This window comes from Triticum aestivum, chromosome 6D (genome assembly GCF_018294505.1).
Source record: "Triticum aestivum cultivar Chinese Spring chromosome 6D, IWGSC CS RefSeq v2.1, whole genome shotgun sequence".
NCBI lineage: Eukaryota > Viridiplantae > Streptophyta > Magnoliopsida > Poales > Poaceae > Triticum > Triticum aestivum.
In genome coordinates, this window is record NC_057811.1 from 391,764,995 (window position 1) to 391,780,544 (window position 15,550).

The following is a 15,550-nucleotide window of genomic DNA, read 5'->3' on the forward strand; positions in this document are numbered from 1 at the left end:
GTCTGGATCGAAAAGGACATTTATAGGCTCCCCTTTTTGGGGCGGACTATTTGAACTGCATGATACACTCTAATTCAATTCCAAATGAAAGGGAGGGAGGAGTATCCCGATTGTCCGCTACACCTCCCCCCCCCCTAACATGGGCCCCTCTCTAACTCTCACTCCCCATTCTCCGCCACCCACCCAAACCCTACCCGCTATCCACCACCTCAGCCCAAAGCGCGATGGGGCGTCTGATGGACAAGGGGGAGCGGGGACAATGCCCGCCGGCGTGGCTGCTCGGCACCTGTCGGTTCAAGCAGCCGCCGCCCCTAACGTGATGACGAATCCGGTGGCGGATCAGGCTCCCGCCACTGTCTACGCCTGCCTCAGGCTCTTTCCACTATGCACGGAGTCCTCCTCCCAAGCTTGTATTATTTTTTCTGTGTTCTTTATACCACTATGGCTTGATGAATAGATCGGAAGTTTCCTCGTAACAAATATAGTGTGACAGCAAATGTAGCTTTTTCCAAGAAAAAATGCTAAATGTATCTTTTGGTCCATAGCAAACGCACGGACATCTTTTTTTTTTACCGTGACAACAGTTTTAATTTCACAAAGGACTTTAATGCTTACTATATACTGTATTATCATAATACTTAAATAATGAAAAAAAAGAAAAGAAATAGATCCCGTGAGAAGCGCACAGGGTACTACTGTTGCGATCTCGATCCATAAAACAAGTCTTTGGGAGGTTAACCCCACATCCACATCGCGATGCCATTGCTGCCGCCTCCGCCGCCGCCGACGGCGGCTCCCGGGTGCGGGAGGCGGAGGCTGAGCGGCCGACGAAGGCGACGATCAAAGAGGAGGAACTGGGCAGCGCTGCCCCTGGACGTGATGCTCTACGTCCTCCACAAGCTGGACGACGTCGAGCTCATGTTCGGTGGCCCGGCCAGGGTGTGCCGCTCCTGGCACGACGCCGTGTGCGAGCCCGAGCTGTGGCGCCGGATCGACATGCGCGGCCGCTCCCTGTGCTTCCGAGAGACGGTCAGCCTCAAAAATATGGCGCAGCTCTCCATTTGGTTCAGCGCCGGGCAGTGCCGAGAGTTCTTCGGCCAGCACGACGTCGACAACGACCTCCTCCTCTTCCTGGCCGACCGGTAAGATTCCTGTTCGTGATCTCCAACCTCGCACATGCATTCTAGGAATGCGATACACAATTCTCCGAAATTTACTGCGATGCAGTGCCTAATGCCTATATAACTTTCTCATAGGCACAACTAGATTTTATGGTTTTAAATCACGTGTCGTAGCGAGCTAGAAGAATTCCCAGAAATTAGGGGCATAACTACGTGGGGAAAAAATAGGGGCATAACTGCTGAACAAAGTAACTAAATGTGGGTTGGAACAATTGTAGTTGGTATACAGATTGGACTCAGCTTTCCCTAAAATAATAAACTACGTACAAAAAAGACTGAACGCCGCTAATCTCATCGCACATTATAGTAGTGAATTATGAGAAAGAACTTTGGATAAATTAGCAATTTTTGGATTAATTTAATTCATAAATAAATCACGATGACAACGCCAACAAAATCCATCTCATATTGAAAGCTATAAACATGTGAGCATGTACTAAGTATACTATACGTAAATCTATGATAACATCAAGTGCGGCTAACACATGAACCGATAAAACATGGATAAATATATTATACCCTCCAATCGGAAAAGTAGGGTCCGCAACAGCAGCCGCAACGTTGGCATTGGCACCCTTCTTCGTGGCATCGCTCATGCCATCCCTAGCGATGTTGGGGAGGTCGACGACGTAATCAAATTAGTCGACAAAGATGAACAGTAGCAAGCAACCGCGCCGAGACTCTTCCCAAGAAACCTTGTTTTTCCGGTGCAAGATTACAAAGGACAAGGTTCCGGAGACTTCTCTCCCAAACAGCCGTGCACACGGTCGTTTGGATGGAGTCGTCGAAAGCAAGCAAGAGCAAAAGGAACGACGGTGATTTGGTGCGCGAGGAGGTAGAACATATGTGACCTGATTAGGTAACAGTTAAGGTTGCCAACGCCTCCAATATGTAGACGGTCGGGTAGGGAGATGAGCGGCTAGGCCCACAACCGAGTCGGTAATAGCCCACGATCCGAGAGGTTCGGATATAGTTGTCCGTAATGTGTATGTTAACTATCCGTTTTCAACCGGTAAAAATAAAACACACAAACAACATACATCTGACGAGAGCGAAGTGGGCGCCAGAGGAGGAGCGTGAGTGTATCACTTCTCTTTTCATGCTCCAATAGGATATAGAGTTCCTTATATGTTAATCTCAACTCTCCTTCACTTCTGCGGTGGTACTAAACTTTTCAACATGACATGAAACCCCACATGGACCTCCAAGATTTATTCCGGAAATATTTGGTATATGGGCCTAAAGCCCATCTAACTTCGGCAACAATTAAAACATAAAACTATCTCACATACTCAAAAAGGGTGTGTATCAAGGCTTGTTGTACTTCCTAAGAATGAACGTTACACAAATGAAATTTTGTAGCGGTGATAAAGAGTTATCTTTTGTCGTCTGAATGTTTCTCTTCTCTCTTTTGTGAATAACCAAAATGAGAGATTTTGAACAGGTGAAAAATACATGTTATGAGCCACTAAGATCATGTGTTATCCTTGCAGGGCACCCTTATTGAAGAGTCTTCATCTTATCAAGCATTGTGATGTGACCAGTGAAACATTTGCAAAGGCAATAATGAAATTCCCTCTGTTGGAGGAGCTCAAGCTTTGGGAGTGTGAGACACATGACACCGGGGTCTTTGACCTTGTTGCCATGGCTTGTCCACAACTGAAGCACTTAAAACATGTCAAAGATAGAGGATATTCACGATATATATGGCTTGAATACCCTACCGATAACAGCGAAGCCTTGGCAATTGCGAAGATGCATGAGCTACGCTCCTTGAAGCTTTTCCACGGCGGCCTCGACAACCAAGGATTGACAGCCATCCTTGATGGTTGCCCTCATCTGGAGTACCTTGACATACGGTATTGCAACAACATCATCATGGATAGGAGCATGCGAGCAAAGTGCGCCCATGTTAAGAAGAAGAAACTGTATCCATCTGCGCCAATGGATAATTGGGTGTGTCCTTGGTCTGACATCCATGATGACTTCACCATTGATTCTGATTATTTCGAGCCTAGCATCACTGTTTGTAGTTGCTATCGTCCATGGGATAGGGATAGGCATTGGTGCTATTGCAACCATGATGATGAGCCAGATTGTCGTTTTTCAATGTGGAGCCTTATGACTCTAAGGACTCTGATCATTCTCGCTTCTTTAGTGGTGCCGAGGAGAACGAGTTTGAGTATTGGAGAACCTAAGGAACATTTGAATGTTTTGATGGAAGCGCCCGACCTGGCCAGATGTTGCACTCACTGATGTCCAGTACTTTCTTACTCTGATTTGGCCATGATTCTGTTTGTGGTTCACCTCTCTGCATGAAGTTTGAATTTTTTTAATTTCTAGATACAAATTCTATGTAGTTTCAATTTAAAATTTCACGGAGTGTATAGAGCTTAGAGCAATAAAAGAGGTCGGTGATGTTTCACTTCAGTTTGCATGAAACAATAGAGGATGCAAGAAAAACACAGTGTGTTTGCCCAACTTACTTTTTTCCGAAACAGAGGCAAAAGATTTGCATCATCTATTAATTAAGGACAAAATAGAGCTTTACGTAGAACCCACATACGCACATGAATGCTTACTCTCGCAATACAATCGTCCCTAGTTTCTTCGCGCCCGTAGTGGTCCAAAGCTTGGCGTCGCATATGATGTTGTTAATCACCCTATCAATCTCAAAGTCTGAAGATGATTTCTCCATCTCATCTTCTTCACAACCATCACCATCATTGTCTTCTTCAACAACAACCACATCTTCAACATCAACTTCTGCAGTGTTCAAATTGACATTGTTGTGTGTCCAGATTTGCTTCCAAAGGGTGAACAACACCATCTTTAGATAGAGTTAACACAAAACCACCACCCCCCCACTGGGCTGCCTATTGGTGCCTGTTATGCATAAAGATGGTTACCCCTATTAAATTCTTCAACTCGGTCTTCATTAGCCTTGGCAACTATGATATTCAAAATTGTCACATCGGAGTGGTCAATCATTTCCTCTACTGCCTCTTAACTATCCAAAAGTAATAACCCATCCCACAATCCTTCACATAATACATGTAGTCATCTGACCCATACCCTTCAGTTTCAGTGATCAGTAAGTGCAATCAAATTCAGAAATATGATGTCTGGAAGAGAGAAGTTTCTTTCCATGTTGTCACTGCCTTGGCAATGCAGCCTCACCTCCCAAATGTCATATACAAGCGTCGTCGCTGCCCGATCATAGATCTTAGGTTTTCACTATGGAGAATGTCCGCGCTCTCAAAACAATGCCTTCAACAAGGCCATTGCCAGGCACAACCATTTAAGGATAGACCTTGGATTTTCACCCTGAAAGATAAGACTATGTACTCTTCCTGTGTTGCCTCCCTGTAACGCCCACGATGCGGCTATATCTCCCACGTGTCGAGGCACGACTTAGAGGCATAACCGCATTGTGGTTTTGTCGCAAGAAGGGTCATCTTCACACAATCCCATGTAATGAACAAGAATGGGATAAAGAGTTGGCTTACAATCGCCACTTCACAGAATACATAAATATAATCCATACATCATCCAAAATACACACATAGACCGACTACGGTCAAGATCCAAATGAAAATAAGATAACCCCAAATGCTAGATCCCCGATCGTCCCAACTGGGCTCCACTACTGATCATCAGGAAAAGACACATAGTAACGACCACGTTCCTCATCGAACTCCCACTTGAGGTCGATCCCATCGTCTGCACTGGCATCGTCGGCACCAGCAACTGTTTTGGTAGAATCTGTGAGTCACGAGGACTCAGCAATCTCACACCCGCGAGATCAAGACTATTTAAGCTTATAGGAAAGGATGGTGAAATGAGGTGGAGCTGCAGCAGGCACTAAGCATATATGGTGGCTAACATACGCAAATGAGAGCGAGAAGAGAAGCAACGGAGTGGTCGTCATCTAGCAATGACCAAGAAGTGATCCTGAACTCCTACTTACGTCATTCATAACTCAAACCGTGTTCACTTCCCGGACTCCGCCGAGAAGAGATCATCACGGCTACGCACACGGTTGATGTATTTTAATTGGGTCAAGTGACAGGTTCTCTACAACCGGACATTAACAAATTCCCATCTGCCTCATAACCGCGGGCACGGCTTTCGAAAGATAATACCCTGCAGGGGTGTCCCAACTTAGCCCATCATAAGCTCTCACGGTCAACGAAGGATAAACCTTCTCCCGGAAAGACCCGATCAGTCTCGGAATCCCGGTTTACAAGACATTTCGACAATGGTAAAACAAGACCAGCAAAGCCGCCCGAATGTGCCGAGAAATCCTGATAGGAGCTGCACATATCTCGTTCTCAGGGCACACCGGATTAGCAGTCCGTACAACTAAAACCAATCCTCGAGTTTCCCCAAGGTGGCGCTGCAAAGGGCTCTAGTTTGGACCAGCACTCAGAGGAACACTGGCCCGGGGTTTAAAATAAAGATGACCCTCGGGCTCTAGAAAACCCGGGGGAAAAAGGCTTAGGTGGCAAATGGTAAAACCAAGGTTGGGCCTTGCTGGAGGAGTTTTATTCAAGGCGAACTGTCAAGGGGGTCCCATAAATCACCCGACCGCGTAAGGAACGCAAACTCAAGGAACATAATACCGGTATGCCAGAAACTAGGGCGGCAAGAGTGAAACAAAACACCAGGCATAAGGCCGAGCCTTCCACCCTTTACCAAAATATATAGATGCATTAATTAAATAAGAGATATTGTGATATCCCAACATATCCATGTTCCGACATGGAACAAAACTTCAATTTCACCTGCAACTAGCAACGCTATAAGAAGGGCTGAGCAAAAGCGGTAACATAGCCAAACAACGGTTTGCTAGGAAAGGATGGTTAGAGGCTGACATGGCAATATGGGAGGCATGATATAGCAAGTGATAGGTAGCGCAGCATGGCAATAGAACGAACAACTAGCACAGCAAAGATAGAAGTGATTTCGAGGGGTGGTCATCTTGCCTGCAAGGTTCTCAGAGTTGTCGAAAGCTTGATCCTCGTAAGAGTACTCAACAGAATCCTCGTTCACGAACTCGTCTCCCGGCTCTACCCAAGACAAGAACACAAGCAATGGAACCACAATCAATCACGGGAAATGCACAAGCAACATGATGCAATACATGTATGATATGCAAGATATGATATGCGATGCATATGCGTGCTCCGGAAGGAAAATGATGAACAAGGCAGTAACTTGGCAAACCAAGCATGCCACTGGAAAGATGAGATGATTTTGGTCGAAATCGATATAAAGATCACCGGAAACGGATGCACGGTTTGCAAATGGCAAGCAAAACAAGAATGACACGAATCTGCGATTAACAGCATAATAGCACTTAGAGTGCAACAAGCAACAATGCTACAGCACTCCAACATAGAAACAAAGCATATGACAGTAATCTACAGGAGATGCTTGACAAAAGATGAACACTGAGCTACGGCTAGATCACAACATATCAAGCTCAAACAAGCATGGCAAAAGTGCAAAAGATAACAGGATCACAGACTCGGTGAAATTACTGGACATGGCAGAAAACAGCATCAGGTAGCAATGTTCAGAGCATGAAATCAACATGCTACAGGAACTTAACATAGCAAAACAAGGCATGGCAGTATTCTACTAAATGCATATGACAAAAGTCCCTTACTGACCATAAGACAAAAAGGACCAGAAGATATGATGGCAACCATGTAAACATAGCAAGTTTCGTTAACAGGTTTCAGACTTAGTGAAATTACTGGACATGGCAGAAACAGCATCAGGTAGGCATGTTAACAAGCTTGATTAACTCACTACATAGCATATCATGGCATGAAATAAATCTAGCATGTAGTAGGCATGAAAATTAAGCTATCCATGTGCAAAAACAACCACAAAGCATATACCATGAATATACGCATACTAGACAAAACAGCAACATGATGCAAAATGGCATGTCCATGAACTTGCTCAAATGCAGAAACTAATGCCCCCACTGGATTGGTGGGATTTTTCTACCCCAAAAACATATATAATATGTTAGGGTTGCTGTAGAAAAATCATCACAAGTGCAAAAAGTTAGAAACTGCCCTAAATGGAATATGACAGAAATGGCATTTTCCTTATTTGGAAACATCCAGAAATGGACTTGCCTGAAATGGAAGACGGGGACTTGCCATAATTGGAAAACGCGGGGGTAAGGAAAAAAATAGAAGGAGGAGGGCGCTGAGAGGCTGACTGGTGGGGCCCTTCTGTCATAGAGACATCGATCCCAATAGAGAGAAAAAAGGGGCTTTAAACTGCCCTTGGGGGGATTCGATCCCTGCTCTACGGGGTGGATGAGACGGGTCGCTACCACTGGGCTAGGGGCGGCTTGCTGGTTGGCAAGGGGCTCGGCTCTACTTGACTCAACCCAGGACCACGGCTATCTGCTCTACACACGCACAGGGAAGACTGTGACGGCACCGGCGAGCGGCGGCGCGTCTAGCGGAGCAGAGGAGCTCCGGCGGGCGCACGAGATTGCGAGGGGAGCACCTGCGTGGAAAACTGATGTGGGTGCACGTGTGCAGGCGAAGCTGCTGCGAGGGTGCGAGTGCGCGTGCGGCAACTCGAGTACGAGCTCATGCTCGTCTCGGGTATGGCGGCGGCAAGGCTGGGCGAGGCTGCTGCTCCTCGCGTTCGAGCGCACGCGTGCAGGATGGGGCGTGAGGCGACTGCATCTAGGCGGAAACCGGAGCGCGGGGACGCACGGGCGCGCTGCAGCAAGTACATACAACAGAACTACAGACCTCGCCGGAACACCGGGAGCACAGCAAAGACATGGATCGATCGTGTCTCGTGGGGCCCTATATGCCATGGAAAGAAAAAGGAGAGGTAGGTGCGTTACCCCGCTCACCCTAGGACACGATGGGGTCGACGGGGACGAGCCGTAGACGACGCGATGGAGCTCTGAACTTGGCGGGGCTGCTGTCCGTGAAGCAGAGGAAGAAGACAGCCGAGGGAGTTGATTTGGAAGCCTTGTGATCGCGTGCGCCGTGGAAGCAGACGTAGGGGGACTTGGCGTTCCTCTCCACGGTGGCCGAGGGGGCCGGAGGCGCGGCGTAGACGGCTACTCCGAGCTCGAGCTCAAGCTCGGCCGGAGCATGGTGGGCAGGGCGACGGCGTGGCGTGGCTAGCCTTACCTGGCGGCGGCGAGGGAAAAAGAGGAGGGGGATCGGTCGAGGGGAGACCCTAGGGCACCGGGGACGTCTTTTATATGGACTAGGGACGAGCTCCGGCCGTCAAATCATCTGCGTGCCGACGTGTCTCCTCTGGATGTCCTGCCGTACAGGAGCACGAAGCAACTGTCGCTTGCAGGCTAAAGGGCTGCGGGAGCGCTGCTGGGCCGTGGCTGGGCTGCTGCTGGGGCTCTCACTCTCTCCCTCTGGCTCTTTTCCATTTTCTCAAACAGAAATAAAAGAGCGAAAAGCACAGAAGGATTGAGGGGGTTTGTGAGAGATATGAAAATACCTCCAGGAGCCTGGAATTATGCTCAATTTGATAAAATTGAGTTGGGTATTTTTAGAGGTAGAAAAATACAACAAGTATGAATATAGTTCAAACTTGGAGCATTTTTGAAGCTAACCAACACAACTCCAAATGAGCTGAAATTTGGCAGAGAGGTTCTGGACATGGGGATAGAATAATGAGGGAAAGTTGAACATTAATGGAGGAGGGTAAAATGGAACTCGCAAAAGAAAGAAATAGAAGGAGAGGTGGTGATGCATGAATCACACATAGAACATGCAACAACATATCATGCATGCATATCGTGGAAATGCAAGTAGACATAAGCACAACACAACATGAAATGCACATGATGCAAACATATGGTGGCAATAAGGAATATGACAAGAAGCACAAATGCAATATGACAAGGAAAGCATGGTAATGAAAAGGGTAGAACAACATAACAAAACAAAATGAGACCAAAAGATGGAACCCCACATGGAATTGGATGAAGAACAACATGGATATTTGCCAAATGTGGACGTTTACATCTGGGGTGTTACAACACTCCACCACTACAAGAGGATCTCGTCCCGAGATCTAGGACTGAAAGAACTCCGGATATTCGGAACGGAGATGGTCCTCGCGTTCCCAGGTGGCTTCCCGGTCGGAATGGTGCGACCACTTCACTTTCAGGAATTTGATTGACTTGTTGCGAGTCTTGCGCTCAGTTTCTTCAAGAATAGCAACGGGGTGCTCATGATAAGACAAATCTTCTTGGAGGTCAATCTCTTCGAAGTTGATAGTGCGCTCAGGCGTCTTGAAGCACTTGCGGAGCTGTGACACGTGGAACACATCGTGCACGTTCGCGAAGTTGGAAGGAAGTTCAAGTTGATAGGCGAGGTCGCCTCTTTTGCCAGTGATCTTGAAAGGACCCACGTATCTAGGGGCAAGCTTCCCTTTGATACCGAAGCGATGAGTGCCTTTCATTAGAGAGACGCGGAGGTAGACATGGTCTCCGATCTCGAAAGCCAAATCACGGTGCTTACTATCATAGTAACTCTTCTGGCGTGATTGCGCGACTTTGAGATTATCACGGATGACTTTACACATTTCTTCAGCTTCTGAGATTAACTCATTGCCAAGAAGTTGGCGTTCACCAGTCTCTGACCAATTGAGAGGAGTACGGCACTTTCTGCCATAGAGAATCTCGAATGGGGCCTTGCCCGAACTTGCTTGGAAGCTGTTGTTGTAGGAGAATTCGGCATATGGAAGACAATCTTCCCATTTCATGCCAAAGGAAATGACACAAGCCCTGAGCATATCTTCAAGAATTTGATTTACTCGCTCGACTTGGCCACTAGTTTGAGGATGGAAAGCTGTGCTGAAGCGAATGTTTGTGCCCATGGCCTTCTGGAAGGAGTCCCAGAACTTAGAGGTGAAGATGCTTCCACGATCTGAAGAAATCAATTGTGGAATGCCGTGCAAGGAGACAATTCTGGAGGTGTATAGCTCTGCCAACTAAGCTGCTGTGATAGATTCTTTGATTGGAAGGAAATGAGCCACTTTAGAGAGCTTGTCGATGACAACGAAGATAGCATCATTTCCGCACTTGGACTTTGGAAAACCAGTCATGAAGTCCATTTCGATATGATCAAACTTCCATTCTGGGATAGCAAGAGGTTGAAGGAGACCAGCTGGTCGTTGGTGTTCTGCTTTCACTCTTCGACAGACATCACATTCATTCATGAATTGAGCAATTTCTCGCTTCATTCGAGTCCACCAATACGACTGCTTGAGGTCATGATACATCTTCGTACTTCCAGGATAAATGGATAGGAGAGAATTGTGCGCCTCGTTCATAATGACTTTCCTTAGATCACCTTTAGGAACCACAATCCGGTCCTCGAAGAATAAAGTGTCTCTGTCATCAATGCGATAGCACTTGTATTTGGAAAGACCCTTGTCGATCCCACGTTTCACCTTCTTCACCATGGCATCAAGAAGTTGAGCCTCACGAATTTGATATTCCAAAGTAGGAGAGACTATGAGGTTGGCAAGAAAGCCTTGAGGAACAACTTGGAGATTCAGCTTGCGGAAAGCTTCACAAAGATCCAGTTGGAAAGGCTTGAGAATTAAGCTGTTGCAATAAGCCCTCCTGCTCAAAGCATCTGCAATGACATTGGCTTTGCCTGAAGTATATTCAATACTCAGATTGTACTCTTGAATCATTTCGACCCATCGAGTCTGCCTGAGGTTGAGGTTGGGCTGAGTGAAGATATACTTGAGACTCTTGTGATCGGTGAAAATGTCCACTTGTCTTCCCAACAAGAGATGTCTCCATGTTATTAATGCATGGACAACTGCCGCCAACTCAAGATCGTGAGTGGGGTAGTTCTTCTCGTTGGGCTTCAACTGACGAGAGGTATATGCCACAACTTTCTTCTCTTGCATTAACACAGCACCGAGACCTTGGAGAGAAGCATCACAGAAAACTTCAAACGGCTTGGATTCATCAGGAGCTGTGACAAGTTTCTCTTTGAGAGTGTTGAAAGCAACGTCACACTCAGGAGACCAGACATACTTCACATGCTTCTGGAGGAGGTTGGAAAGAGGCTTTGCAATCTTAGAGAAATTCTCAACGAATCTTCGGCAATAGCTTGCAAGACCAAGAAAACTGCGGAGCTGCTTGACATTCTGAGGAGGTTCCCAATTCACAATTGCGGACACCTTCTCGGGGTTAACAGCGATGCCCTTGGCAGAGATGATGTGACCAAGGAAAAGAACTTCATCGAGCCAAAACTCACATTTAGAGAACTTCGCATAGAATTGATACTCTCTGAGCTTGTCGAGCACCAATCGCAAATGTTTGGCATGGTCCTTCTTATTCTTGGAGAAAACCAAGATATCATCGAGATACACCAGGACGAATTCATTGGTATAGGGGTTGAAGATGAAATTCATCATTCGAGAGAACACTGGAGGAGCATTGACAAGGCCGAAAGACACGACAGTATATTCATAAGAACCAAAGCTTGTTCTGAATGCTGTCTTGGGAATATCTTCTTCACGAATGCGAATCTGATGATAACCCATACGAAGGTCAAGCTTCGAGAATACTTTAGCACCTTTGAGTTGCTCGAATAACTCATTGATGTTGGGAAGTGGATACTTGTTCTTGATTGTCTTCTTGTTCAATGGACGATAGTCGACACAAAGTCGGTCCGTGCCATCCTTCTTCTTGACAAAAAGAACACCACAACCCCATGGGGAAGAACTCGGTCTGATCAAACCCAGACGCTCTTGTTCATCGAGCTGTTTCTTCAATTCCTTCAGCTCGTTGGGTCCAAGCTTGTATGGACGCTTGCAAACGGGTTCAGTGCCAGGCTCTAGTTCGATAACGAACTCAACTGGCCGGTGAGGAGGCATACCCGGAAGCTCTTCTGGAAAGACATCTTGATACTCACAAACGACTGGAATTTGAGAGATGGCATTCAATTCGGCCTTCTCATTGAGAGAAAACAACCGAATGGTTTCATCACGAGCGGCATAAATAATCACATCCTCAGAAGAGTGTGTCAATTGAATTTCCCTGGCAGCACAATCAAGTTGAGCCTTGTGCTTAGAAAGCCAGTCCATCCCGAGAATAAGATCAATATCCGAGTCACCAAGAACAATTGGAGAAGACAGAAATTCATAATCGCCCATCTTGATTGCGGAATCCCGAACGAATGCTCGAGAAGTCAGTTGTCGAGCCGGAGAAACAATAGACAGAGGACTGGGCAATACTTCAGTAACCAGATCATGCATAGCCACAGAAGGTCTAGAAATGAAAGAATGCGATGCACCAGTATCAAAAAGAACTTTTGCAGGAATATCATTAACAGGAAGATTACCCATTATCACATCAGTAGATTCCTCTGCTTGAGCTGCATTCATCATGTTCACCTTTGCAGACTTTGGGTTATGCTTGACCACTGCATTGCTGGAAGATCTGACAGGAGGAGGAGGAAGCAGACGCCTTTGGTTCAAGCACTTGTTAGCATAGTGACCTTTCTGCTGACACTTGTTGCAAGTCACCTCTGAAAGTGGACGGTGATAAGGAGCATTGGACTTTGGACCTTGATTCTGAGACTTGTTCTGATAGCCAGAGTTGGAAGAGTTGGAAGAACCATGGCCACCTTTGTTCTTCTGCTGGTAAGGCTGACGAAACGGAGGAGGAGGAGGCAACCAGAACTTCTGTTGCTTAGCTGTCACAAGTGAGGAAGAAGAAGACTGAACTGCGTCTCTGACTCTCTTCTTAGAAGCCTCACACTTGAGCTGAGCAGCCTCTTGCTTCAGTGACATATTGTAGAATTGATCAAACTGAGTAGGCTCAACTAGAACGAGAGCTAACTGCAGATCCTCTCTAAGGCCACCTCTGAAGTGATAGATCATGCTCTTTTCATCAGGAACGTCTTGTTTAGCGAAGCGAGCAAGTTTCTGAAACTGGATGTTGTATTGATACACAGACATGTTGCCTTGCTTGAGATTGCGGAACTCCTCACGCTTGCTCTCAACAACACTTTGTGGAATTTGGTGCGCTTTGAAGTCCCGACAGAAGTCAGTCCAAGTGATCACACGACCTCCTCTGGAATCTTTGTATTGTTGATACCAATCAGCAGCTTGGTCCTTGAGCTGAAAAGAAGCGAACTTGACATAGTCCTCAGGCCTGACATTGCTACATTCAAAATGCTTGTTGATGTCCACGAGCCAATCATCGGCATCCGTGGCCTCGGCACAGTAGCTGAAAGACTTGGGCTGATTTGCGAGAAACTGGTTGAGTGTAGCGAAGTTAGGCTGATTGTTGCCTTGACCTTGATTTCCTTGATTGCCTTGCCCTTGGGTACGTTCCTGCAAGAGTTGCAGAATCATCTGAGCATTGGCGTTGGTGGCTGCCATGATAGCTTGCCATGCCTCCGGAGGCGGAGGTGGTGGCGGAGGGTTCGCTTGACTCCCTTCATTGCGATCCGGATTCTGACGCGTTGGCGGAGCCATCCTGAAGAGGGTGACATCCGTTAGCATCTTAATAGACAAATAGATAAGTAGAATCAACGGATAGAAATTGCAACATATAGTCTTCACAATAAACATTCGAACGAGGATGAACGAATGAATTCCATAGCAAATCATCACACTTCCATAAGTTGAGAAGCCACTTGAAAAAGATATGGAATCAACATATGACTTCGAAGCAACTCGAATACCACAATACAAAACAAAACAAAGTATTGGCTTGCAGAATAAGCCGGAACAAACATATGATAGAGATTTCGTCCGAAGTTTTCGTGGTGGGGCCCACACGGGCTCGATCGTACAGCACCATCATGTACAAGGCTGTGCACATGACATACGAAGCGTCCCCGAGTCGGCATAGCCAAGGACTCTTTAAGACACTACGAGACCACTGTAAAACCAACCGTGTACAGGCGGACCACTAGACGTCGAACCCCAATCTCATATCATGCGTCTGTCGAAAAGATATCCTAAGGCTACTTGTATTCCCACTTATAAACTCCCGAAACTTTCTGGTTATGCAATCTGGTGTTGGGGATACCGGGGACACAAAATATGTCACACAAACTAGCAATCCCTAGATCCAGCTGTATCCATCCGTCGACACATAACCAAGAAACCTTCGGAAATCGTTTACCTCAACCTTCGAAAAACATCCGTTATACAAGTTATGGCAATACTCCCGAACTCCCGCCCCAGTACTGGGTGGCGTCGAGGTGATCTCACCAACAACTGCATAAAATAGATTTCGATGTCGGCGAAACTCAGGTATTCCAGAACTGCAACGATAAAATTGTGACGACAACACCTCGGAGCTCAACTCCCCGGGACACTGCCACAACCCCTAAATGTCAGGAGGCACCAAGAACAATGTTCTCGTTGTTGGAAATATGCCCTAGAGGCAATAATAAATGGTTATTATTATATTTCTTTATTCATGGTAATTGTCTATTATTCATGCTATAATTGTATTGTCCGGAAATCGTGATACATGTGTGAATACATAGACCACAACCTGTCCCTAGTAAGCCTCTAGTTGACTAGCTCGTTGATCAACAGATAGTCACGGTTTCCTGACTATGGACATTGGATGTCATTAATAACGGGATCACATCATTAGGAGAATGATGTCATGGACAAGACCCAATCCTAAGCATAGCATAAAAGATCGTGTAGTTTCGTTTGCTAGAGCTTTTCCAATGTCAAGTATCTTTTCCTTAGACCATGAGATTGTGCAACTCCCGGATACCGTAGGAGTGCTTTGGGTGTGCCAAACGTCACAACGTAACTGGGTGACTATAAAGGTGCACTACGGGTATCTCCGAAAGTGTCTGTTGGGTTGGCACGGATCGAGACTGGAATTTGTCACTCCGTATGACGGAGAGGTATCTCTGGGCCCACTCGGTAATGCATCATCATAATGAGCTCAATGTGACTACGGCATTAGTCACGGGATCATGCATTGCGGTACGAGTAAAGAGACTTTCCGGTAACGAGATTGAACAAGGTATTGGGATACCGACGATCGAATCTCGGGCAAGTAACATACCGATTGACAAAGGGAATTGTATACGGGATTGATTGAATCCTCGACACCGTGGTTCATCCGATGAGATCATCGTGGAACATGTGGGAGCCAACATGGGTATCTAGATCCCGCTGTTGGTTATTGACCGGAGAGGCGTCTCGGTCATGTCTGCATGTCTCCCGAACCCGTAGGGTCTACACACTTAAGGTCCGGTGACGCTAGGGTTGTAGAGATATATGTATGCGGAAACCCGAAAGTTGTTCGGAGTACCAGATGAGATCCCGGACGTCAC

At 46.5% G+C, this 15,550-nt stretch overlaps 1 protein-coding gene across 1 annotated transcript; it reads left to right on the forward strand.

Annotated features, from left to right (window-relative positions):
• Window positions 1-716: 716 nt before the first annotated feature.
• On the forward strand, window positions 717-3,437 carry LOC123142631 (putative F-box/LRR-repeat protein 23). The gene is made up of 2 exons (XM_044561458.1): window positions 717-1,142; window positions 2,675-3,437. Exons 1-2 carry the CDS (start codon window positions 757-759, stop codon window positions 3,435-3,437), a joined length of 1,149 nt encoding a protein of 382 aa, XP_044417393.1. The 5' UTR covers window positions 717-756.
• The last annotated feature ends 12,113 nt before the right edge of the window (window positions 3,438-15,550 follow it).